We start from the raw sequence: 26,988 nt of genomic DNA, 5'->3' as shown, positions 1-26,988 counted from the left end.
CATTGTGTCTGCTTTTTTACTCTGGAGATATATTCATCATGGCTGAGATTTAGGAAAAGGAAAAAAAAAAAAACCTGCCAATGCACGCATTATCCTTTTCTCTGAAAACGGTTTGCGCCAACACAACCACACACGCACAACTATTATTCACAGTCTGTTTGTGGGAATGAATAATGCACAGAACATCTAGCACATCTATAGTCTGATTTTGCACTTTTATGTGCAAGGTCCTTATTGATTACTTTGAGAAGTCTTAATGTAAGGGAATGCAGTGAGAAAAATAAGAGTGTTTACATTTAGTTAATTTATTTAAATCAAGGTATGTGAACTGAACTAGCATCAAGGCTCAAAAACATTACAAAAGCAACTAACAACTTTTCTTACAAAAACGAATCTAATTATATCTTCACTCATTCAAATGTTTACTTTTTTTTGAGAGCATATTTAGTCATACATTTTTTTAATTAAATGTCCTGTTCATTTTACAGTATGGATTTTAACAACTACAAAATTACAGACCTATCTAGTCTTCTGAATGGCTGTTTGAATGTTTAGCAGTTCTAGCTTTCTTAAAAGAAAGCTGGAACCTTTTTGGAAAAAAAAAGGCATTTTCTGTCATGGGGGTTACATAGATCAGGAAGAGAAAGCTTCACACACTCTAAACTGAATAAAGTGTATCTAAAAAAGTCAAGCCAAGCAAATGTCTGTGAATGAGTGTAGATTATTGTACAATTATACAATTATTCAACTAGCAATCAGATGAAGTTCACACCAGTTCATGGTTTAGGGTTAATTGTTTGTCCCTTTGTGGGAAGACATATTTTAAGGTTCTAGAGCATATTAGAAAACTTAGAAGATCTGAAAAAGGTCAGGTTTTTAGCAAAGCTGAATAGCTGATAAGACAGATAGCTGAGCAGAAAGAAAAAAAATGTAAAAATTGTATTGAAACAGCAATGAGTATTTCAAAATGTATGCAAGTGTAAGAATGTGAGAAGAGTGGGTTCAAATCCTATAAAATATATAACTGTTCTAACATTGTACAATTAATATTCTGAACACACAACAATAACTACAGTGCATAAGGTGTGAAGGTGGTAAATAGGTTAAAAATTGACCTGTGTTTAATATAGCATGTATAAATTCACCAACCACTTTATTAAACGATACACATCTGCATCTAATCGTTTTGGATATTTTGGGCATTTTTGAGAGAAGGTGAAGGTGGCTGAATCAAGATACTTTGGTCATGTGCAGATGAGATACATAGGGTGAAAGGGAAAAAAAGTGCTGAGGATGGAGCCACCAGGCAGGAGGAAAAGTGGTAATCCAAGGTTTATGGATGTGGTGAGGGAAGACATGCAGGTGGCTATCTTTGTAGAATTCGAGTTATATTTATATTGAGTTTGTATTCTTGCATACCAGTGTAGATTTATTCACTACTAGAGATTTAAAGCACGTTTGTACGTCGCTCTGGATAAGGGCGTCTGCTAAATGCCGCAAATGTAAATGTAAATGTAAATGTAAATTATCCACTGTGGCGACCCCTAATGGGAACAGCTGAAAGAAGAAGAAAGAAGAAGACAACACATCTACATCTGCCAATAATATGGCAGCAGAGCAGTGCTGAACTTCAGATAAAGATCATATCAAACATCAAAAAAAAAAAAAAAAAGATGAATCTTTGTGTCTTGAATTGGGGAATGATTGTTAGTACCAGACTGGCTGATATGGTTTTGGTCAGAATCTAATGACCTCCAAAACTAATTAAAAAATACATCATATGAGTGGAGGTTCTGCAAACTGAAACACCATGTTGATTAGAGAGACCGTGAGAGAATGACCAGAGAGCCTTGAGCGAAAAGGAAAGCTTTAGTAAATAGAATGAGTATTTCTGGTAGCATCCTGAGACAGCTTCAAAAACAGTACAGCATGTATGAGGATTAATAATCTGGATAAATCCACCTGCTTCTAATCCACTCCCCTCTTAAAACTGTGCAACTAGAGAGCCAAAAACACGACACAAAACATGACACATCATGTACGACTCCAGTGGCATTTAAACTGTACGTAAAGTGTGAGTGAAGAGGAATTCCCAGCATCTCACCTTGTGAGTATTATGAGCGGGAACAAATCAATCACCAATTTGATGTCCTTTTCGAGCTGCCTTCTGCAATGAAAGCACCAGATATTTGTATTTATTTAGGCTCTTTATTTCAGGAAAGCGTATCGAGCAAAAAACAGAAACAGTGCGATGCTGCTGTGACCTTTAGATAAAACCGTAAATGGAAAGAGCATTGTTGCAGGACTGATGACTCTGACTGTGTTAAACATTTAGAGCATAACACTGACTCAGTACAAACCGGTCTGCACATCGACATCTGAACATGCTGATGATGGAAATAAAGAATGATTTTCTGACTATTCCTACTTCTATGAGTGATGCTGCAGCTTTCAGTCTGCAGAATCACATACAGTGGTGTGAAAAAGTGTTTGCCCCTTTCCTGATTTTTTATTTTTTTTTACGTTTGTCACTCTTTAATGTTTCAGATCATCAAATTAATTTAAATATTAGTAAAAGATAACACAAGTGAACACAACATGCAGTTTTTAAATTAAAGTTTTTTATTATTTAGGGGAAAAAAAATCCAAAACTACATGTGCCTGTGTGAAAAAGTGTTTGCCCCCTGTTAAAACTGTGGTTTATCACACCTGAGTTAAATTTCTCTCGCCACACCCAGGCCTGATTACTGCCACACCTGTTCACAATCAAGAATTTCTTAACTAGGACCTGCCTGACAAAGTGAAATAAACCAAAAGATTCTTGAGAGCTAGACATCATGTCGAGAGCCAAAGAAATTCAGAAACAAATGAGAAAGGAAGTAATGGAGATCTATCAGTCTGGAAAAGGTTATAAAGCCATTTCTAAAGCTTTGGGATTCCAGCAAACCACAGTGAGAGCCATTATTCACAAATGGTAAAAACATGGAACAGTGGAGAACCTATGGTGTAAAAGAAACACCACATTTCAGAAAAAGAACATCATACCAACAGTAAAATATGGTGGTGGTAGTGTGATTAAAAGAGAATATCCAGCCATTCTTCGTGACCCCAAGCTTAAGCGAACTTGGGTTCTGATCCAAAACACACAAGTCTACCTCTGAAAGGCTGAAGAAAACCAAAATGATTGGAGTCAAAGTCCTGACCTAAATCCTATTGAGATGCTGTGCCTTAAAAAGGGGGTTCATGCTCGAAAACCCTCCAATGTGGCTGAATTACAACAATTCTGCATAGATGGGACAAAACTCTGAAATATTAAAGTGTGAAAAATCATGCAAAAAATAAGAAATCAGGAAGGGGGCAAACACTTTTTCCCACCACTGTATGAAAGATGCTTTTATTTACTAATCAGCTATTAATGCAAAGAATGCAATATTTATCATAATACTGACGTTACTAGAAGCAAGAAAAAAAAAAGAAAAAAAATATCACACAGAAGGCAGGAATGTGCGTCATGTGGCAGATGTCCACCCCCACCAGCCTTCTTTTCACACCAATATTTAATAACCTGTTCAAATATTACTCATTATTTAAAAGTTTCCATTCATATTTTCACTATTTATTGGAGCATTTTTACTCTGGGAAGCTTCTGCTGCCCAAACACATTACTAACATCATTTACAGCCTATTTGCTTTTATAATTATGGTAATAGTGGACTGTGATATGTCACTGTAGGGCAAAAACAAACAAAACACTACATGAACAAAAGTATTTGGACACCTCACATCACACAAATGATTGATTCATTCCACTTTGTTGTTATAATACTCACCATTCTTCTGGGTTGGCTTTTCACAGGGTTTTGGAACGTAGAACTACGAGGACATGATCGTTCCAGCGAATTCCATTCACATTTTCATTCCATAAAACACAAAACTAACTAGAACAGTTTGGGGAAGTTTTTTTATATGGAAGTGATGTTCATGTGTTCACAAACTCCTGCCTATGTTTCATGGATTTGAGCATCGATCAAATCGTTTACACTGATCTTTAATATTCTACAACACCTGCAGGATGCTCTGTATTACAGCATCAGTTTGACCCACTGAGGATGTGTAGCCTCATCAGGAGCTTCTGTAGGAATGTGTGAACATTAAACAACTGCTTCTCCATTCATACACCCACTGTCTTAGAACCTCAGATTTCTAAACATACTCAGTGTTTAGTGTTTTTTCATTCGGTCAGTTGTGAAGTACAGACATAGACAAAATTGTTGGTACACTTCTTTAAAAAAAGAAAACCCACAATGGTCACTGAAATAATTTTAACATGACAAAAGTGATAAATAAAAATGTACTGACAATTAACTGATGAAAAGCAGACTTTGCTTATATACATAAAAAAAAAAACTAATTGAATTGGCCTGGACAAAAATGATACTTGTAATCAGTCAGTCTTCCTATTTAAAGGGTGAAAAGTTTTACTGTGCTGTTTGGGATCATGGTGTGCACCACACTGAATACAGACAACAGAAAGCTAAGGTGAGAGTTGTCTCAGGAAATTAGAGAGAAAATTATAGACAAACATGTGAAAGACTAGAAGACCAAATACAAATGGTCACTAAAGAGCCTTCAAACTTTCAAAGAGATTAGAGGTAAACTACATGGTGAAGGTACATCAGTGTCAGATCACACCATCTGTTGCTGTTTAAGCCATAGTGGACTTAATGGAGGATTCCACTGTTGAAAGCAAATCATAAAAAAGCGAGACTGGAATTTGCCAAAATGCATATTTACAAGCCACAAAGTTTCTGGGAGAATGTCCTTTGTACAGATAAGACAAAACTAAAGCTTTCTGGCAAATCCAATCAGCTCTATGTTCACCAAAGAAATTACACCTACAGGTTTTCGAAAAATGGTGAAATTACAATTATGACAATTCATTTGAGGTGAGGAAACGGAAAGGCTTGTAGCAACAATAAAGTAAACAGTCATTAACAGCCGAGATGTGGATAAGATGGTTTTAAAATCCCATTATTACACAGTTCTGAAGGAATTGTAACGAATCTGACATAATTAGTAATGTAACCAGTACTCCTTAATAGAATTTTACAGATAAATGTATCATGTTGCATCCAAGCAGCATATATATATACTTTTAAGGAGACTTTCCTTTATTCCTGCAAAAACACACAGAGGAAAAAAAAAAAAAAAATTAATTCCTGCAACAATTCTGACGCAGGCCTGTACAGTCATTAATGCAGCGCTACCTTGTCTGGATGACTATTAACCAGGTTTTATTGTCTACAGCAAAATTAGTAATAAAAATATTTTGGATGTTTGTTATGGAACTATAAACCTGAGCCTTTTTTCATTGTGCTGTAGAAAACATATAATTGCCTAATGTAACATGTTTTACTAAAAGAATACTCTGTCTACCTGGTTTTGATCCTGTTTTTAAGTATTAAATCCTTGCTTGTTTTCCTGAGATTTTCTTCTGGAGCTGTTCTGTTCAGCACTTCAAAGACAGGATTAGTTGCCTGTCAGTCGTCTTCTGGATCAGTCGATTCAGTTCAGCTACAAAGATTGTAGGTTCACAAGAACGAACAGATGATGCTGCATCTCTACCTTTCTAGCATTTCTCCAATGATAGTTTAAGAGGTTTAGGTTAATCACTTATCTCTATGCACTACAAAGCAGTTTTCATTGTCAGCAAGCTGGCCATAATCACAAGCAATCTGAAATTGTCTGCAGAATAAAAACGACTTTAGTAGTACCACAACGTTTTACACTTTTTAATATCATGTATATGAATAATTTATTAAATCACATGGAACATAACATGATGAACATCCCCGTCACTAAAAGGACCATCACATTAAAATCCTCTTCCCCAGTAATCAACAGTGACAGCACAATTTCATGGTGCTGTGTCACAGAGAGACTTTTTTAAAAGCCAGTATTAGTATTACAGGCTGCTCTTTAAAACCAAAATGTTCTGGTTCCTTTTATTATTTGGTCAACAGAAGAGCATGTTTGTATTAAGAAAACACAAATGCTGTAAGAGCCACATCCAACCCAGTGCTAGATACAAGTAAGGTAGTCCATGCTGGCCACAATCAATCCTGTTATTTGATTAGGCCAAGTGGGAGTCTGCGTAGCAGCCTCCAGGGTCCCATTTACTGAGCATATTCTCCAAGCCCTGCCACTGCTCACAGAACAGCCCAAAATGCCATCAGATCTTCTGTCAATCAGTGAAATGCATAAAGCAACAGAATGATGGTGCAGATGCCGATTACTCCACCCAAAATTAATGAGTCCCGTCTCTTCCTCAAGTTGAGCCGCTGGATGAGGCTATTGATGGCAGGAAATCGATCTGGCAAGAAAAGTTAAGAACCCAAAGAAAGGTTCCAAGATTTCCTAAATATAATTAGAACCTATGATTAACTTAAATAAATGTCTTATTCTAAGTGGACACAATATTCTTTTGAAAGATGTAGATAGTCGGTATTAATTTTCAGAACATCTGATTAACTTTTTTTTTTTTTTTTACACTACCACACAAGTTTAGCTGCAAGTAGTGTTTTGGAAAAAAATTGCCATATTCATTTTTTTCCTCTCAGCATCCATTGCAAAAGCACTAATTACTTGAGTTAACAGGTTGTTAAATTTCAAATGCTCTCTAAAAGATTGCTGTGTCTGTGTCATGGTTGCCATGCATGTATATTACACCTGATCCCAACATTTTGAACAGTGGCTTTGTGCAAGCTCATTTAACAAAGACTTGTTACTGCTGCCCCCTGTTAAGGTAGGTATTAACCTATTGTATTCTCAGAAACTGGTGATTGTAATTTAAAGTACACCACATTATAATATAATAATCTTCAAGATATATCACATGTCCAAAATGTACTTCATGCAATAAGTATAAAAGCTACTTCTTTAGTAAGCCACCTAAATCACTGATCGTCTCCTGGCATGGTGGACATTGTGCAATGGATAATTACTTTCCCATATCAATGCACTCGGCACTAGTACACTATATAGACAAAAGTTTGTGGACACCTGACCACACGATTCATATATGGTTTTAAAACATCCCATTACACATTGTCTCCATTTGCTGCCATATAAACCTCCACCCTTCTGGGAAGCTTTTTTTATTAGATTTTAGAGCACGAATGTGGAGAATTATGTTTACTTAGCCACAATAGATTTAGTAAAGTTAAGTACTGGTGAAGGTGATGTAAGGAGGTCTGGGGTATACTACTACCAAAGACATCCCACATAATTGTGTGCCTCAAACTTGGTACTAACAGTTATAGGAAGAAGCATACATGGCTGGAAAATCAGGTGTCCCAACACCTTTGTCTATATAGTGTAGTTTTATCTCCTCTTTAGACAAGATCTTAATGAAAAATCTAAAACCCTATTTCTATACTAGCCATTGGTTGATGCTTTTAAAAAAAAACCTTTACCACTTGAAAAAAGGATACTGGCCAGAGTGTTGACCCTGCTCTGTATAGATTTTAACATGCCTCGCTGGGAGGTCATGTTTTCCTTGGTTGCCATGGCAATACTGCAAAAAAAATGAGAGAATGATTTCACATGAGTTAAACATTAGATTACTTACAGTAGCTTTAACTCTGCTGTAACCCAATACAAAAACAGAATGGCTATGCTGTCACAGTTAAATGTATGACCTGGTTATGTGCTTAATACTTTTCTGAAACTGTCAGGCAAATTCAGAGCCAGCATTATTTGTCTTCTTCAGCTGAGTCTCACTTTCCTGTAACTGGTAGAGAGGATTAAATTGCAGTGTGACACTATAGCTCACTCAGGATTGAGCTCAGCAGCTTTTTGGAGTGTAAATGATAGCCTGGCACCTCAGCGCATGCTGCAGGTTTCCGCTATTTAGCTATTCAGCTTGGAGGAGTAGGACAAAAAGATGTACAAAAGTTATCCCAGGCCAAGTCCACTTTATAGACAAAACTAATTAACAAAGCAAACTAAATGCAGGGTAATAAATTTAATCTTTAAGCCTTGGTTGAAAAGTAAGTCAACTATTGCACATAAAAAATAAAAAAATAAATCTTCATTTTCACAGGTTAAAGAACATGTCTTCATTAACATGCTTTTAATGCAAAGAAATAGTGTTGGAAATATAGGTATAAGTCATGGATAAATTCTCTAAGTACATTATAATATCCTGTGTACAACAGGGCATCATACCCCTGGGGATCACAACCCCATGGAGACGTTCCCTCCTCAAACACACCAATGATGGTCTTGGGAATTAGATGATGAGTTACATTAGATGTGTTAAATGATGCAAATTCTGAGCTGCTATGATCATTTTGTCATATCTGTTGACATTGTTATTTTTGGTTGCAACATTACACAGTACATTTTCTGTAGCTTCATATTTCGACTCCACCCATGATACAGCACAAAACTGATTTAAACAAAGCATTAAATCATAAACAGGAGAGGAAAAATAATAACACAAACACAAATAAAAGTATAACAAATAAAACAACTCCCTCTTGGTGCTTTTTCCCTTTTGTGCATTTAGACAAACAACCAGTGCTTTGTTTCAGTATTCTTTAGCTTTTCCAGAACCCAGAGACATTCATCACCTCTGAGAGCTTTGCTGATGGCCTTTACCTGAGCACTGGGAGAGCAGAACTAAGCAATTCATTTAGACACATATTTGTGCCATAAACTAAATTAATTTTCTTACTCTAAAAACACTGAATATAGTAACTCCACAGCTCTGGTGAAAAAAAAAGGACAAACTGCCTTCACAGAGTAAAATGGCACTAACAAACTAGAGAACAGGAACGAGGCATATTCTGTTGTCCTGCTGATGAGACAGTGAAGTAAAAATGGGGTAAACAGTAAAAATAGAAAAGTAATTAAATAAAATTCTGCCTAATTGTTTACAAATTTCTTATTTCCTTGTTAAATGATACTATATGTTCATGTTCACAATACATACATACATACACACACACACACACACACACACACACACACACACACACACACACAGACAGACATATATATATATATATATATATATATATATATATATATATATATATATATATATATATATATATACACACATATATATATATATATATATACATACACACACATATATATACATTATTTATTATTTATATTTTATATATATATATATATATATATATATATATATATATATATATATATATATTCATCTGTATATTATTGTTCATAGTACATATATACTCATTCATCTGTAATTATATTCATAGTACATATATTAATCTGTATATTATGTTCTTAGTACATATATATTCATCTGTATACGACATTTATAGTACATATACATCTTTAAATTACTGTTTATAGTCTATATTTCATTTTATTTAACTATGTAAATCATGTAAAAACTATATATCCTGCACTTGCTGTTATTGCACTCTGGTTAGACCCAAACTGCATTTCGTTGCCTTGTACTTGTACATGTGTAATGACAATAAAGTAGAATCTAATCTAATCTATATGCTGTAAAAATGTTTCTAGATATTTCCAGGCAGCAGCATCAGTGAAGATCTTATAATTTGCAAACTGTTCAAACATATTTGTTCTTACTGAGGCTGGAGAGTAAAGGAAACAAAAAGTGTTAATCAGTTTCTATTTATCATTACATTTAAAATTGTGTAGTGGTTGTGCTATGAGTGGGAGATTAAGAGGACAAATCCTGATGATAGGATTAAAAGGGTTCCAAAAATGTTTTTGACTGGGAGGGAAAGCAGTTGTCGTTCTCCCCTGTGAGCTCATGTACATGGAAGATATTTACATCAGTTTGTTACAATGCCTTGTGGTGCTCCATGAGAAGCTGTTTAACAAATACTGTTGGCTGTTTCTCTTCTAAAGTACTAGCTGAGCTGGCTTGGAAACATTAGATGGACAAATATGTTTAAAGTTTTAGGCACATTTAATATTTTTTGGAATATTTATATATGTAATTTTCTAGTTTAGATTTTTTTGGTAAACTATGTAGATACCCATTGTTACCAAGTTGAACATACCCTAATCCAATTACTTTCATATTAATGACATCAAAACATTCTCAAAACTTTCTGATCAGTAAAGATAAATGACTCATCAGTTCCAAATTATCTACAGTGGAAAGAACAATTATCTGTTAATTATATAGTGTTAACGGTTAGTCAGAAAATGTTGTCCAAGGACATTATATGAAATCTTGTTTAGGAGACCTTTCTAAACATCATTAAAAATGCAACCAGAAGCACCCACGCACCCCAGAGACTACTGCAATGATGAGTCCCAAACACATTTTAGTTCGTAAGACCTGTGCAGGAAGTGTAACAATCACAAGCAGTAGATATTGAGCAATTAACTGCATGAATAACGCTCAGGGAAATTAGAAGAAGAAGAACCAGTTTAATTAAGCATCTGGGCCACCTGACTTCTGTGGGTTTCCCCCAGATGAGGTTAACTCCAACGTTGGGACGTAAAATAGAATGTGCTCACACGTGCGTCCAGTCATACCATGGGTACGCACATGACCTCCCGCACTCAAGTGTAAGTATAAGCTCAGTTCAAGCGCAGGGCCTGTACTCAGGGCTTTAGTTGCACATTCAGATGTGTTAACTGTTATTTACTGAGCCAAGACTCAACTCATAGTAGGCATTTGATTTTAAATATTCACACACACACGGCAATGTTTCTGTGATACGTTAAGATTCGCATCCATTAGTCGTGCCTGCCATGGTGGACACGGGATGTACGTTTGAACAAAGTGGAATATGTGGTTTCAAACAAAGCAACCATTAAATGTTTGCCAAGAAAGCTTTTCTGACAGCTTCACTTAAGAGACAGGATCTGCTTTCAGCCTAATCTCAAGCAATAATCTAATGGTATCAGAGAATGGACAAGTAATGGGTTAGTGGCTTGGTGTTTAGCATTGATTGAGGTCTCTTCTAATGGAAATGGAGGCAAAATACACTACTGGTTTAGCAGAGATTTGAGTATTAGAGATTTGAGAAGACACGTCATACACCAATTAAGAAACATACACATTTTAAGCCAATTAAAATGTGTAGATCTCCAACAGTTATTTCAGCAATGATAGTAGGATTGAAGTATTTAAGTACTGAGCAATTTCTGAAGGTTTAGAATTACCTTATTGTGTCTTCAATAAGTCGATCCGAGCTGTAAAAAAAAAAAAGATGATTTGTAAGAGGCTTTAATTGAAATGAGGTTGAATGATTAAAAGAAAGCATTTATCTTTTGTTGAGAAGGGAGAACAATCCAATAAAACACTATATGGACAAAAGGTTTGTGGACACTTGTGGTTGTTGCTACTGAATCCAAAGACATTCTCTAGAAATAAGAGCCTCCAACAATGTGGTATTTTGGGGAAGACCACATATAGCTGAAAAGTCATGCGTCCCAAGATTCTTGGCCATATAGTGTAATTCCACATCAAGTAAGGTACAAGGACATTGACAAGATATATTTTCCTCTCCCAAACAAAAAAAATCAACCCTTTAGAGATACATAAACACTTAATGAACATAAGAAGAAAAATAATTGAAATGCACCCACATGTGTAAAACACATTCAGGTGTTTCAACTATAGCACAGCAACAGTACATTTGTGTCTCAGTGTTGAAATGAAAATGTAAAACATTTAACTAAATGTTAAATCCCTTCATTCTTAATGATGTAGTCTGCTGATAGCAGATTTACCATTTAAAATCATCTCATTTTAAAAGGTAATACCAAAGAAAACCTAGAGCTTAAAGTACAGAAAAATGCTTTTCGAGACAGATGAGCTCTGCTATGCCAAATTACATATTTAACGTGCAATAAAACAAAATTGCTAATTCTTCCCTTTCTTCACTTCTTCCAGAGTACAGCAGTGCTGCAGAGTGTTGGCACTGAAAAGGGCTGCAGTGGGTTTTAATGGGTTAATGGTCCCCATTACTCTTTTTTAGCAACTGTAACATTACAGTGAGGACAGAAATTCTTAACCATGACAGGATGTAATGAGTAGTGTCAAAAGGTTTGGTTAAAAGGTTGTCAAAGTCCCTATAAGTCATGATTAATGATGCATGACTTTGCAACTGGACTAATTATTATAAATTTCCTCATATGGTTGTGTGCACATTTTCTTTTTTTATTTAGAGTTTTGCAACCTGGGCTCCCATGTCATGACAATAAAATCCTTCACTCTGCCATCAGGAGGAATCGGTTTTAAATTCCCACACTGATCCAGAAAGTATTATTATACCCCTATACAGGTTTGTAGTTCTTTCTCCTCTGTTTATAAGTGCTCTCCTCTAAGCATGTTTGATTGCCATTTAGTTTTCTTATTGTTCACATTATTTGTAAAATTACCAGAATTATCAAATAGTAGGAAAATACTTTTCCACAATTCAAAAACATTAATCCAAACTGAGCATACATTTCACTTCCTTTCAACAACTGAAAGAAAAAAGCTGTGGTAGAAGCCTGGAAAAGCATCACAGCAGAAGAATATCACCATCATGATGAAGTTACAAGTAGAGTATATACAAAGAAATATGAAACATTATTTATGTTAATTGTATTTATTCCAATTTTGCACAGTTAAAACTCCCTGGCATTCACCAGAAGGTTCTATGTTGTTTAATACATCTGTATAATACATCTTTTGATCTGCTGCATAAAGCAAATACAGAAGAACTGGCGTTTGGAAGGGCCTGCATAGTGCAATGTATGTGCTCGCCTGAGTGACGTTATTGAATGCACTTCCCCTCTGAAAGAAATTGCTGTGTTTTAGAGACACACTCATTGCGGTATGATATTTTCAGCCACTTTCAGAACTTTCATTTAGCTAATGCACTTCGGAAAAGGAGAAATCCCATGCTGTGGTAATTTATGTTTGTAAATTCTTTCCCCACTTGATCCACAATTTGGGCATCTGCCATTTCCCACCCACCAACCAGCTATTCTCATCTTATGACCTCTGCTAACAAGGGCGTGTGAAGGCTAACCCATGTTTCCCCCCTAATAACTCAGCCAAACACTTTTTCTTCAGACTGCAGCTCGTGCTGCATCACAGCATAATCTACTCTACCACATATGTGAGCTAATAGACGCCCACAACCGGTTACTATGAAAGACTGGGGGTAAAGAGTGTGCAATGATTTTAGAATTAGATTTTAGAATAATCACCAATCAGTGATGAATGCCTGTTAAGGAGATTTAAATTAGTCAAATTCAAGTCGAATTAGCTCTAGTATTTATTTTGTATCTAGCTACATTTAAATGAAGCACTGCATGTGTTATTTCAACAACTGATAAATACTGTGTTTGCTGTGTATATTTAAAAAATGACACTTCTGTCAATTGACAATTTAGATAATTGTCACCACTAAAAATAAGCAGTTTTTCTGCAGCAATGTGTTGTTAATAAGTTAAATAGGCCTCTGTGGATACATGACTGAGCCACTTCACAACCCAGGCAAAACTCTGTTCAGTTCAACTGCTGCTGTAAAGAATATAAATGCATACACTTGTACTTATCTAGGTTTCCCCGCAGAACACCAGTGACTAAACCACACCCTCTCAAAACACCCATGGACCTTGGGACATGACATCATCCTCTTGAGACTTTCGTTCTGCACAAACAATGCAGTCAGCATTTTACGACACAATTAGAATTGATACGTTTTAGCCCAATATCTTTTTAATAGGATGGTGAAAACACATATTTTCTAACTTTCTACAGACCGCAAAAATACAAACACACACAAAAAAGATACTAGAGCACTACTAATACCCACTAAATAAACAGACGGTTATTCCAGTCCACCCTGCCTCTTCACAGCTGCACACACCAATGCACAACTGTTAAAGTAGGGGGGGGAAAGCTCCACTCGGCTTCATTCTGACTATTTACAGGCAGATATGGGACCAGGTTGAAAGATTTAATGTCTTCTTCTATCAGTGCAAAACAGAAAGAATGACACAAACTGGTGCTGCGAGTGGGTGTGTGCGTTTGTGCATGCGAACATTTTCTCAGACAGTAAAAAACAACTCTCAAATGGCCAGTCTGGGCTGCCACAGTCATTAAGTCACTCATTATAATGAAGTACAAATTCAACTCTTGGAGCCACTGGTCCTTTAGCTTTTTTCGTGTCCCAGCTTCAGCCATTACAATCAGGACAATTCAGTTTCTCTTCTAAGTCCCATAACTTTATCCAAGAAGTGTACTTAATACATTTATACACAGCTTACTTCAATGATGCATGAAAAGAGCTCATTATTCCCTTCCTCAAATTGAATATTGTCTTTTACAGAGCTTTATCCTTATAAAGCACAATTTGGTCTTGAAAAGATTATAATGTTTGAGTGTGACTCTTACTAACTAAATCTGTTTTGCACTGTAGCAGTACAGAAATGCAGTTTTCAAACAGGCATGCAAATATGCCCTGGTTTCAGCAGCTCTCATTTGCTTTACTTATTCACATTTTTTTTCTTCATACTTTAAAATCCTTGTTCAGCTCTACTCGCAGACAGACTTGGACGACTCAACTGGACTATTGATCTTCTGCATACGCCTAATAAATGAATGTCTGAAAACTCCAGTCCAGTTTCCAGACTCCTTTTTTTCAGAGAAGGCTTAAATGTGATGGCATCACAAATCTGGCATGGACACAAAACTACTCCATGTCCTTGTCTCCCCTGGGAAACTTCAACAGCTGTGGCTGCTCACACCTTGGAAAGACATGCAGCAGTAAGAGAAAAATAAGGAGCTATGGCTAGTAAGTGGACATTCTGCTATGTAATGTGACCTATGCATAGACCATTTGTCTTATTACATCCTCTTAAGCAGACATACACATTACAGGAACAGCAGAATGACAGAAACCTCTAACAAACTCTGATACGCTCCATTACACCAGCAGACTCTAACCTGAGACAAATATTAAATGGGTCTATACCATGAGGTCGTAAATCAAATGTCAAATTCAAACCAACTGAGACAAATTAGAAAACCTTATCATCCCATAGACTTTATCACATCTTTCCTAACTTCTTGCTCACTCAGTATTTGAGCATCCATTTTTGAGCTTGGCAGTAAGAAGGATCCTAGTAGCTAGTGTCTGTGACAGGCAGGGAGAGATTTATGTCACAGCTCAACCAGAGTTGACAGAAAAAAAGGAGCGTGCATCTGGATACAGGCTGCTGAGCTCCATCTGCTGCTTTATTACAGCACGACTCTACTGTAAGTCCTCACCCAGTGTCTCTTTGTGTATTCTAATCTGTCTCTCATATGCTCAGACATAATGACATAATGTGACATATGTGAGATATCAAAGTAAATATTCCTAAAAATTTTATGGTGTACCACTGAACAGGCACTGTCTCGGTACATGTTGCTAGCAGGACATTCTTCTATTTCCTCTGCTGGTCACTGCGGTTTTATACCACCACAGGGAGTTGGTGAAAGGAAACTAAGCTAGATAATGGAATAAGAGGCGTGCTTGGCAGAGTTTGTCCACGCTTGCTCAAAGATGTCTTTTCCACATATATGAGACATTAAAAATACTCTGATCTGGGTAGAAAATAAATTATTTGTTTTAATGGCATGCATCTCTATGTACAAAAATGAGATTTTAATTTTAAATAAAATTATTTACTTTTTGAAAGAATGAGGTCATTAGAAAATGTGTGGCATCCATTGCCTTGGCATCGTCATGCAATGATCATGGTGGTTTAGAACTCGCAGTGTGCCTAAGGATGTCTAAAGCCTTGCTGAGTGTCACTTCTTTAATTTAATTAAATTCCATGCTCATATCTATGAGTACCACACAAAACTGTCACTCATCACATTATCTGTATATGTTGCACACACTATTGCTTCTATATACTGTACAAAGTTTTATAGTAACCTCTCTCATCATACCTGGCACACAATACTGTCATTTGCACTACCATGCACTCCCACACTTTATGTACATTACTGGTCTGTATCCCTATTTATTACCCACACTGTCTATACTGTCTTATATTGTCTGTATTGTCTGTATTGTCTTGTATAGTCTGTTTTTGTCTTGTTGTGTCTGTTTTGTCATGTATAGGTTTTTATTTATGTCTGTACTTTTGAGAGTAACAAACAGCTGGAACCAAATTCCTTGTGTGTGTCAACACACTTGGCCAATAAACCTGATTCTGATTCTGATTTACACACTGTATGTAAGTGCTGCAGTGAAACTGACATAAACCTAATTAATTTAATTTGTAATCGGATTCCTGCTGTCAAACGATCAGCATCGTATAAACATGACAGCTTCGGAAATTTTATATATAGTATAGAAGAAAATATAAATATTCTTCCAGATAATGGGATTTTCCAGCCACCAGACTTACATCAATGTAAGTTCAGATTGCAGAACACAACTGTTTTGATGATACTGAATTCCATGGGCAGTTCCTACAAAGAATAACTATATCTGCACCATATATGAAAAACATTTTCATGATCCTTTAAAACTATGTGGATGACTACCAACACGTGGGAATTTGCCTGCACACAAACAGAGAACTGGGTAAGTACGTTTGCTGTCCTATGACCTGAAAAACAGTTTAGGGCTTGATGTGAACATACTTCCATCTTTCTTTCAGATCAGGGCCAGACAGTGCTGTATGAAAGACAAAGCATTAATTATAATAAATGGTGAGCTTTATAACAAATAATAGCAAGGAAAATACTATGTACAAAAGTCTGAGTTGATGCATGTATTGTGATATTGATGCATTTTTATATCATCTAGCCCTAGGAAGGGGAAAATACTTAGTTCCCAGTACCTTATTAGTGGTGAATAAAAAAACGACCCTAACCATTTCCTTTTTGTCTGAGTTCTGAGCTATGAACGTGAGCCAAAGAAATGCAGTCAGCACTCTGGAATTAGTGCTAAGCAAAGAGAAACTGAACCCGTGGGGAGGTGCCTGTCAGCAAATATTACAACGCTAAACAAAAATGTATTCATAAAATCACTGAATATATACAATGGCAAAACAGTGCCTCTTTTAAAGTTCACGCAGTCTAAAGGTACCTTGTAAATAATTGTACCACGCTGATATAACAAGGAGAATGAATTGGCATTCTGGCAATGCTAGAACAGAAAGTCCAATCATAGTAATTACATTAGCATATACAAGACTGCGGTAAGCAGCCATCTCCAACAAACATGCTTGTGCTGCTTACTTACGTTCACCAATATCTATACACACACATATATATATATATATATATATATACACACACACACACATAAATAAATAAAAGTAGGGAAGCAGGGAAGACATTGAAGTCAAGTGATTAAGGTAATGGTTATACACTATTCTGTACACTGCTGGTCAAAAACGCAAGTCAGCAAAAGACCAGGGGCATTAGATCTGCTGGAAATAGATGCTTTAATACTCTAAGGTACTTCCAAATTTTTACCATGCATTGGTTTCTAATTGCTGATTCACAAAGCAAATATGTGGGTGTTCCACCAGATAAAATGATGAAGTCATTTGAGGACGGAAGGAAGATGGGAATTACACATTCCCTGTAGATGGCTCAGAAGGCCTTGACTGAGGTGGCAAAGCACTTTCAGACAGTCTAAGCTCCTCTAATGTGTTTGAGTTTTTCCTTTCTCTTAGAGTCCTCCCGTTTTTAACTCGGTAATCATCAGTAATGTGTACTTATAGAGCTCTGCTCACATTATCTTCCTTTCTTTCCTCTCACAATGTGCCTAAAGCTGTCAGTGAGTGACCAGATAAGTATAAAATATGTTACTGATGACATCACGTCCAAATACAATTAGTCTCTTACTGATGACCGATTTCCTTTTTAGCAGACAGAGTAGGATTATAGAATATAAATTAGCATCCTCACTATCACACAACAAATCATTTAAACACAATGTCTAATCTTGATGTATATATACTAGACGGACAAACATATTGGGATACCGGACTTTTCCAGCCATATGTGGTTGTTTTACGACCGTCAGGCGCACAAAACATTTTCCAGCATGAAAATGTCTCTTGCACAAAGCCAGCTCCATAAAGATATGGTAAGCTTACACCTATTAAAACAATTTTAGTTTGACTTCATAACAATTTGAGTTTTACATTTGCTAAATGCTTTCATTATACAGCCTACATATTGCCTATTGCCTGCTAAATTATTTATGCTCTAAGCCAATCACTCAATTAATAATTCAAAAGACTTTTTGAAATTCTGCTGTTATTTTTCCTCTTTTTATCATTTTGGGTAATGTCAGCCCATTTCAGAAATGATTACTGTTTTTTTTTGTCTTGCTGAGAGAACAAACAATAGATGTTAGATACTGTCGAGGATTAGAGCTAAGTACATATCCATATGCTATATTAATAATCTGATCTGGGTAGAAATAAAACCAGATTATATTGTCTTATTGGTCTGTGTTGGAAAGGTTGTACTTTCCACCACAAACTGCTGTAAAGGGCAAATGCCTAATGCCCTATGAGTCCAAGCCAGCAAATGAGATTACACACAATTACAGAGCGAGATGTAAAGTTCTAACCTATACCTGATCAAGAACATTAGAACACAGTTTCATTAAAGTTCACTTTATTTAATCCATTTACAGAGTGCTGGAAATGCTGCTACATTTCTCTAAACTTTATTATGCCACATACTAATGGATTTGAAGGAGAAAAAAAACCCCAGTGGAACAGAATCCATTTTCCAATGTTCTAATTCCTAAGTCTTTGTACCTATAATAGCGAATGCTTGATCTACATCTAAAATACAAGGTAATCTTGTATGCGCTCATACAGCAAACTTTAACCTTGTGAAAAGATCTGATATATGACAGCCTGTAAAACCGTTCAGAGAATCATGTTAAAGTAATTAAAGGTTAGGAACAAGAATAAGAACTTACTTTCTTAGGTGCTCATGTTCCTTAAGGAACAGTTCTGTTCGTCTGTTGTTCACCCCTGAGCCACTCTTGTATGTCCTGTTAAAGAATTAAACACTTTAACGCATTATTCAAGAAATCCACAACTCTGGTGTGATGGCTGTGAAGATGGAAGTGGATTATGGAAACCGAAACGTTCCTCAATGTTACATTTTTGAATGAACAACAAATTGAGAGTTACAAACCATGAGACAGCAACATCTCTTGAATATATTAAATGATATATAGATGGATTTCTAACCTGTAGTTAAATGTCACAAGAAATCACCTCCAAATTTCACTAACCCTATTACTACAATTCAAAATGGATAATATATGACTTTGATCATCAACATAAAAAATGTTAGGCCCACTTCAAATAAAAAATTAAACTTACAGAGGGCACGGCATTTCAAGCCTATTAATCAGAGTTGCCCCCTCGAGCTCAGGATAGTGAATCCATGATGATTTAACACTGGGGCTTTCTTCTTCCTACTGTCTATATGAAGAATCTAGCCAGTGCAACCACAGAAAGCATTTAGTGTGAATAATGAATGAGTGCAGTGCTGGGAAGACAAACCCTTCCCAAGGAGTTAATCAGGGCAGTGGCAAGCAAAGACCCATTCTTCCATGGTTTGCAAACCCAGAGGCTACAATCCTCACATTACTGCCCGCACAAATTAACATTAACATACATTTCAGAAGGGAAGAGGCAGGTAATGGACAAGCTATGTAAATGTAATCTAACCAAATGACAAAGTCAAAAACACATATCCTCCACCAACTGGTATGCAGTAGGGTGTGTTTAATGCAATAGGATGCAATACAAGGCCCTAAGCTGTATAACACACATGCGCACACATACACACAGTGACTATCATTTCTGCATGCTGGCATTTTAACTGTACACTGTGGTGCAATGCAGATCAGGCAAGATGGGGGCGGGGGCACACAATGAACACAACGACAGGCAAAACCTTCACAGTAATCACTGGTGCCCTCATGCTGAAAGAGGGACTCCGCAGTCACACACACACACACACACACACACACACACACACACACACACACACACACACACACACACACACACACACACACACACACACGACTAGGGAAGGAAAGTTATGACGGTACAAAACGCGTGTTTAATGAAGAGTGTGTGCTGACACCTGGTGGTCAATTGAGATAATGCACACAATTTGTCACACTGTCATAAACATCCTCTAAACTGAACTCCATGGTTTACATAGCTGAGGGGCCCAAGAGTAAAGGGAAATGCTTTGGGGGAAAAAACATGTTGCCTGCAACATATAAATCTCAAACTGTAATATGTGACCCTGCTTATATTCAAAGTGGTGTTTTTCCACACACAAAATGGTTGCACTTGAAGCACATTTGCAAAAGATTTATATATGACTTTTCAAACCAATTCAGAAGGTCTAACATGCAGTCACAAAAAAAGTGTAAAATCTGCATGGGCAGGAGTTAGAAAGAACACTACATCTGGTGTTACTTCTGTCTGCAAAGAACAGGAATTTAAGATTACACTAGGCACTGGTTGACCAAAATCAGACAAATAAAGACTAGAAGAATGGCGGCAGATCCGATATATATTGATTTCTGCTGCAACACACAGGTGGTAGGGTCAGAATTCTGAGTCAACACCATGAATCCATTGATGCAACCTGCATGTCAGCATTTCAGACTTTTGATGGGGGTGTAATGGTACCTCTTTATACAAAGAATCTTCCGAATGTTACAGATTGATTTAGTATTGTTGCAGACAATGTGCATATGCTTCAGGTTTACAATTTACCCATTTTCTAAATAATATATTCAGCACAGGCATTTCAAACTTGGTTTCAGAAAAATTTGTCCAAAAAAGTTATTCACTATGGAACATAATATTCATAGCATGAATGAAAAAATGAATGAATGCATGCATTCTTGCATGAATGTGCGTAATAAAAATTAAACGTACACAAAAAATTTAATATACTAGGGTTGGAACGGATTAAGGGCATTTTACGTATTTTCAGTGGGGAAAATTGATTTGATGTGCGAGCAAATTGAGCTACAAGCTTGGCCACGGAATGAATTAAACTCGAAGGTCAAGGTACCACTGTATTTGGTTTCAAATAAAGTGCATATGCTTTATGAATGTTAACTCGAAACTTTTAAAAACATTTAAGATTAAAAGCAGTCCAAAAAGAACAACGCAAGTTCAACTGCGTAATTTGGTCTGCTTTCACATTTGGAGTATTTTGAATTGCTAATATAACTTTAAAAAATGTTCTGTTTGGAATGATAACCTGTTAATACTGACTGAGTTCAGATACATACTAATCACATCTGAGGGAAGAGAGAGAGAGAGAGAGAGAGAGAGAGAGAGAGAGAGAGAGAGAGAGAGAGAGAGAGAGAGAGAGAGAGAGAGAGAGAGGGAGGGTGTCCACTTACTCAATATCTTTCCTGACAGATCCAAGGAGATCCTCTCGTTCTCTGACAGCTAAGAAGTTGGATTTGGTTTTGTGAAACTCGTGTGTGTAGTCCTGTGGACAGACAGAAGGAAACATTTTACAGATGCAATGCAGCTGAGGTGTAATCTGTATAAACAAACAGAAGAATAAGCATAGTGCTAATTCTGTGTATACTTGAAGTGTGAAATTCTTTTAAAATTGATTATATATATATATATATATATATTTATATATATATATATATATATATATATTTATATTTATATATATATTATATATTTGCCATTTATTTTATATATTTGCCATTTAACGCCAGTTCTGTCGATCGGCGCTGTGCAGCCGCAGAAGAACTCGCGAAAGTGACGGAAAAATCAAACCTTACAGATGCTCCAGGTGTTGTATTGTATACCGGTGAATCTCTGCTGTTAGTTAGTGCACATATGCCTTTTGTTGTTAAATGTTATGCGATGAACGGGAGGTGAAAGCCGCGCTTGGTAGCATAGAATGAACACCGGCAGGATCGGGGGGAATCCGCGGTGCGCTTTGGGAAGAGAGAGTGCCGGTGGGAAGGCACGTACCGGGATACACATGAGCGATAACAACGACCGCCGTGAACCAACATATACCAACAATAACGGACAGTGAGAGTGTGGAAGTTTAAATAGGAGCTGGTGATGATGCTAAACGAGCATCATATGTGCGCGATTGAAGCCGGGAGCTTCAGAGAACGCGGCCGAGAAAGCACCTGACACGCCGAAGGGGGCCGAAGGGGCGTGGCAGGTGGATTCCTGACAGATAACAAACATGTATGTACATTTTTATGGCATGCCTTCATCAAACAAATCGCGGCAACGCTGTTGTGTAAAAAAAACCTTAAAAAAAAAAAAGCATTTAGTTTATGGCATTAAGCATTAACATTACAAAAACGAAATTATATGATGTCAGATTTCATTTGTCATTCTTCTTTCGTACCAACCTTTTCAAAATCTGACTTGTTTTTCTACATTAATTAGGTGTAGTTCTTTTCAAAACCTTTTTTAAGCCTGTACACAGTAGCAGACCAAAATCTCAAATAAGTTGTATTTACTCTTTACAGGGTACGATATCATGCCCATCTACAGAAACACTATATATCCAAAAGAACACCATTTGAGATTCAGCCAAGGAAAAACACATGACTCCAATAAATATCTAGTGGAAGCTGTTAACTACTTTTCAGTGAACTTACTGTCTTTGCTTTTTAAATAATTAATCAGAAACCTGACAGATCATCTTGAAACCTGGAAAATAAACCACAACTGACTATTTACTCAGAACCATCTTCATAAGTGCAGGAAATACTTAAATAAATGAAGATCTTTGAACATATTTTTAAGTTAATTGTATATGTAAGAATTATAAAAATTAAAACGTGATTGAAAGGTGAAAAGTTGCCTGCTCCATGCTTTAATTTTCAGAGGTGAACACCATGAGTGGGTAAGATGAGTATGGAAAGGTGTAGGACATGTCTCACCTGCAGGATGTCTCTGTGCCTCTGCAGCGTGTGCATTAGTGCAGCATTAAGAGAGGTCACGCCCGGCGTGCTAGTGTACTCTGCCATCTTATCATTTATTCCTGTGAGCTAGAAGGAACAGGACAATTTATTCACAACTAAACTTAATGTCTAGGAAAAGAAAAACATGAAACAAACTGACCACTTTTTTTTTTTTTTTTTTTTTAACCATACACTTTTACACACACCATGCCAGAAGCGTTACCGAAAGTTTTGTAGGGAATTTTGAACGGAAGCCGATTATCAGTTATGCAACAAAAGTGCTTGTAATCTATAGCAGTGGTCCCCAACACCACGGACCGCAGACCGGCACCAATCCGTGGGCCGCACAGAAAGAATACATAACTTACATGATTTCTGTTTTATTGATTATCTGATTCTGAACGATGTTTTATTTTACATCTGTCTATGACTCACTCTTGATGCATGTCAAGATGTCTTCGGTCAAATGTCTTACCTCCATCCGCTACCTTCTTAATGGAGCTGCTCCGGCCGCTAACACATAATACATTTCCGCTAAAATGAAACCCCCAAGCGAGCAAAATGAAAAAAAAAAACAACACCGTGGATTCACATTTATTATTATATTTAGAAAACACCATGTGCTCCAAAAGCAGGAGTGCCAACAGTAGTGTATTCTGTTTTGTTTGATTTTCTAACTTTGAAAAAACTTTTTAGTAATCTGTGATAAAACGGGTACATATCTCTATCAAAAACAGGTGTATTGATTGATTGGGGGCTTCCATCAAAAAACAGTAATGGATTAAAGCTTTGCTGTATAAACATCGCAAAAAAAACAACATCTGAGACATAATTTTTGGCTGATTGTCTGCCGGATTAAAAACGTAACTTCCATACCTTTGCAAGAAGCTGTTCGATTTCGACTGACATGGTATCAAACATTCTATCTTGGGTGGAGTTGTTAAGGAGGGGTGTTGTGTCCGAACTGCCGAGACAAATGACAAGGAAAAAACATGTATATGATATATATGAAGAACACAAACATGCTTTATTTTTAAAAGATTTAATTCCTCATGTAATTTTACCAGTCTCCTCTCCGGCCATCACGAGAGCTGCTGTAGCTGGTGCACAGTTTACTGAAAGACACCAGCTTCAAATCGAGCTCGTTCTCCAACTGTCTGGCTTGTTTACGCAAATCTGCAAAAGCAACAAGCAAAACAAACAAAACAAACGTAAAACATTCAATCTGAGCTGTGCTACGTCTCTTTTCTTTTTCAGCACCATTCTGTGTAAACGTTTATTATTGTGTGTGAAAATCCCAGGAGGTCAATAGTTAATTAAACACTCAAGCCAATACATCTGGTTCCAATATCTAAATAATAATCAAAGTCACAAAGAAGACAATTTCCTTATTCTGATGTTTGATATGAGCACCCGCATCTGCATGTGTTTTGCATTGTACAACTGACACTTGATTGGCTGATAACAGGCACATAATAACTGCAAAAATGAGCATGTGCTCATGGGTTTCTAATAAAGTGAACAGTAAGTATGTCTGCAAGTTGATTTATCTAAAACAAATACTAGTTTGTACAGTATAACTCACTATAAATCATGCTTTGTTTACCCAAAGTATTTTAGTTTCAGGCAATGAGCTTTACTCAGACGCAGCATTAAACTCTTGGCTTGCAATTCTGTCAGATTAGCTTCATTTATTAATACATGGCCTGCCATGCAGTATGACGTTTATATGTTTAACAAACATCCGCAAGGCAAATTAGCTCCTGCTCTCGATTACATTGCAGCTGCAATGAAAGTCTTTTTCAACTCTCTCTATCTTTTAAAATGCAGCCTGTTCAAACAAAGCAGAATATTTTAACTTCTATCTGTCCAAGATACTTTCTGTTCTGTCACCTGAGACTCCCATTAATGTTAAATAATGTGCTCCTAAAAAAACACAGCAATGATGATATGTTCTATTTTGCTAAATGCCACTTCAGTTTTAAATCCGTTTCTTATTAGTCTAAGATTAAGTATGTGCAGATTAGTCTAAACAATAACCTACTTAAAAGAGTGCATTTCCTTATATCCCTTTATTTATTCCCTATCACTCATGTTTCCTGTGGTGTAGGTTCAGTGCAGGTTATTTGACTCTGTACTTCGGCACCTATTACAACCTGTTTCTTTGACTCCACAAAAAGTGAGTGACGACAGCATAAGTCTTTACCTGTAAACTGAATTTGATATAACTATCTGCAGTGGAATGTGGACTTGCTGTGTTTACAAAGTCTTTCCTTTATCTAACACACAATCTTCATTTAAAGGTGCGTTAGAATTATTTTAATTACGCCACAGAAATGTCAACCACTCCCACTGTGTCATTATAAAGTCTGAGCGGTTGAAAAAGGGTGAATCAATGGTAGCGTATTCTCTTTTGTGTGATTTTTTCCAAAGTTGAAATATGATCAAACTCTTGATGATTTATGCCTGATTACTGCAAACAGTTTTTATCAATAATGGCAGTTTTTATCTCCACTCTTCAATGAGAAAACGATGAGAGCTGAAGTGAGGCCACTTTAATCAGACTGGAACCCAAAGAGATGGTGTAAAAGTTCTAAACCTCGGACTCGACCGTTGTTATGGAATGAACTGTACACTACAAAAGCTACTTCCGGCAGAAAAATAACCCGGAACTCAAAAAAAAAACCAAACAACAACAAAAAAAAAAAAAACACCTTAGGACATAAAAGGATTTCCGTTTGGTGCCTTAGGAAGAACCCGGTACTATTTACCATTACAGTGAATCTCTTTTTTCCAAAAACAGTGCTGCTGTTTCAGTGACATTTAGTGATCTTATACAAGTACAAATATCAGTTGTGGTATGTGCTTTTGTATGACAGCAGTTCAGCAAAACCTGGTTGAGATCAGCAGCAGCACTATTTCTAATGTTAACTCAAAAATCCCTCCGTTGACTAGTTACACACTTGGAGTAAAGACGAGCTAGACTGCTAGTCAACTTATTAGCTACCCAGCTGGTTTTAAGAGACAAATAGTCTAGACCTAGCACAAAACATTTACATAATGTCTCGTAATCTAAGTAAGTAAACCCTAGGCTTAATCTCACTATAGGTGTCAAACAGAAAATCTCTTCTACACTACTGACGTCACACAGTTTGCTAGTCTAGCTACAAAGCTAAAGCTCGTCATCCAGCTAATGCTAACGCTATGAATTAGATAAAGGCGTTGGTGCCCGTTATCCCAACTCAATTTTTCCCCAAGCTTCAATAAAAAACAGTTCTAAAGAAACAAGACGTTTCCAAAAATGTATAGTAAAATGTTTACTGCTGAGTCTTTAATTACGCCACTTTGCCACCTCACCTTCCCAGTAGTTGCTGTTTGCAGCCGCCATCTTTGTTATCCAACGTCATACGCGTCGTGCTGGCAGAGGCGTGGAAAAGACTAAAGCTGTGTTACAAACCGCACTAATGTACTACAAAGGGTGTCTCAACAGCGCTCATTGATACATAGCGCTCTTTTTTGGCATACTATCAAGTGCGGTAGTATGGATAGATTTATTGTTCAATCGTACTACAAAAAAAACATTACATCGCCCCCTGTCTTCAACAAACAGACAATACAACACTTAACATTATCTAAAACTAAGTTGAATATACAGCATATTGTCTCATATATATATATATATATATATCACAATCACGGTCACGGTGTGTCCAGAGATTATCCCAGGAGCACTGGGAGTGAGGTGGAAATACACACTCTATTTAATGCTCTATTGGATATTATGGTGCCAGCATTTATTGGTTCATTAATAAATGTATTTAATTATTTATGCCTTTATTAAATTGTTTTTTTATTTAAGTAATTATTGAAATACACTTTCCATCCTCTAGAAAGTAGCAGAGCTGAAGATGTGTAAATGTTCGCTGGGAGTGACGAGGATGGACAGGATTAGAAACGAGTTGATTAGGGG

General features: G+C 36.6%; 1 protein-coding gene across 1 annotated transcript; it reads right to left on the bottom strand.

Moving 5' to 3' along the window:
• Positions 1–5,777: 5,777 nt before the first annotated feature.
• On the bottom strand, positions 5,778–26,525 carry gosr1 (golgi SNAP receptor complex member 1). Its single transcript, XM_046862863.1, has 9 exons — positions 26,376–26,525; positions 24,083–24,194; positions 23,895–23,982; positions 22,998–23,105; positions 21,465–21,556; positions 18,990–19,064; positions 11,200–11,229; positions 7,494–7,576; positions 5,778–6,373 (listed from the first exon to the last, which is right to left on the bottom strand). The coding sequence occupies exons 1-9, from the start codon at positions 26,404–26,406 to the stop codon at positions 6,249–6,251; spliced, it is 744 nt and encodes a 247-aa protein (XP_046718819.1). The 5' UTR covers positions 26,407–26,525; the 3' UTR covers positions 5,778–6,248.
• Between the last annotated feature and the right edge of the window lie 463 nt (positions 26,526–26,988).

Source organism: Silurus meridionalis, chromosome 12 (assembly GCF_014805685.1).
Source record: "Silurus meridionalis isolate SWU-2019-XX chromosome 12, ASM1480568v1, whole genome shotgun sequence".
Classification (NCBI taxonomy): domain Eukaryota; kingdom Metazoa; phylum Chordata; class Actinopteri; order Siluriformes; family Siluridae; genus Silurus; species Silurus meridionalis.
This window is presented reverse-complemented; position numbering and strand designations above follow the sequence as displayed.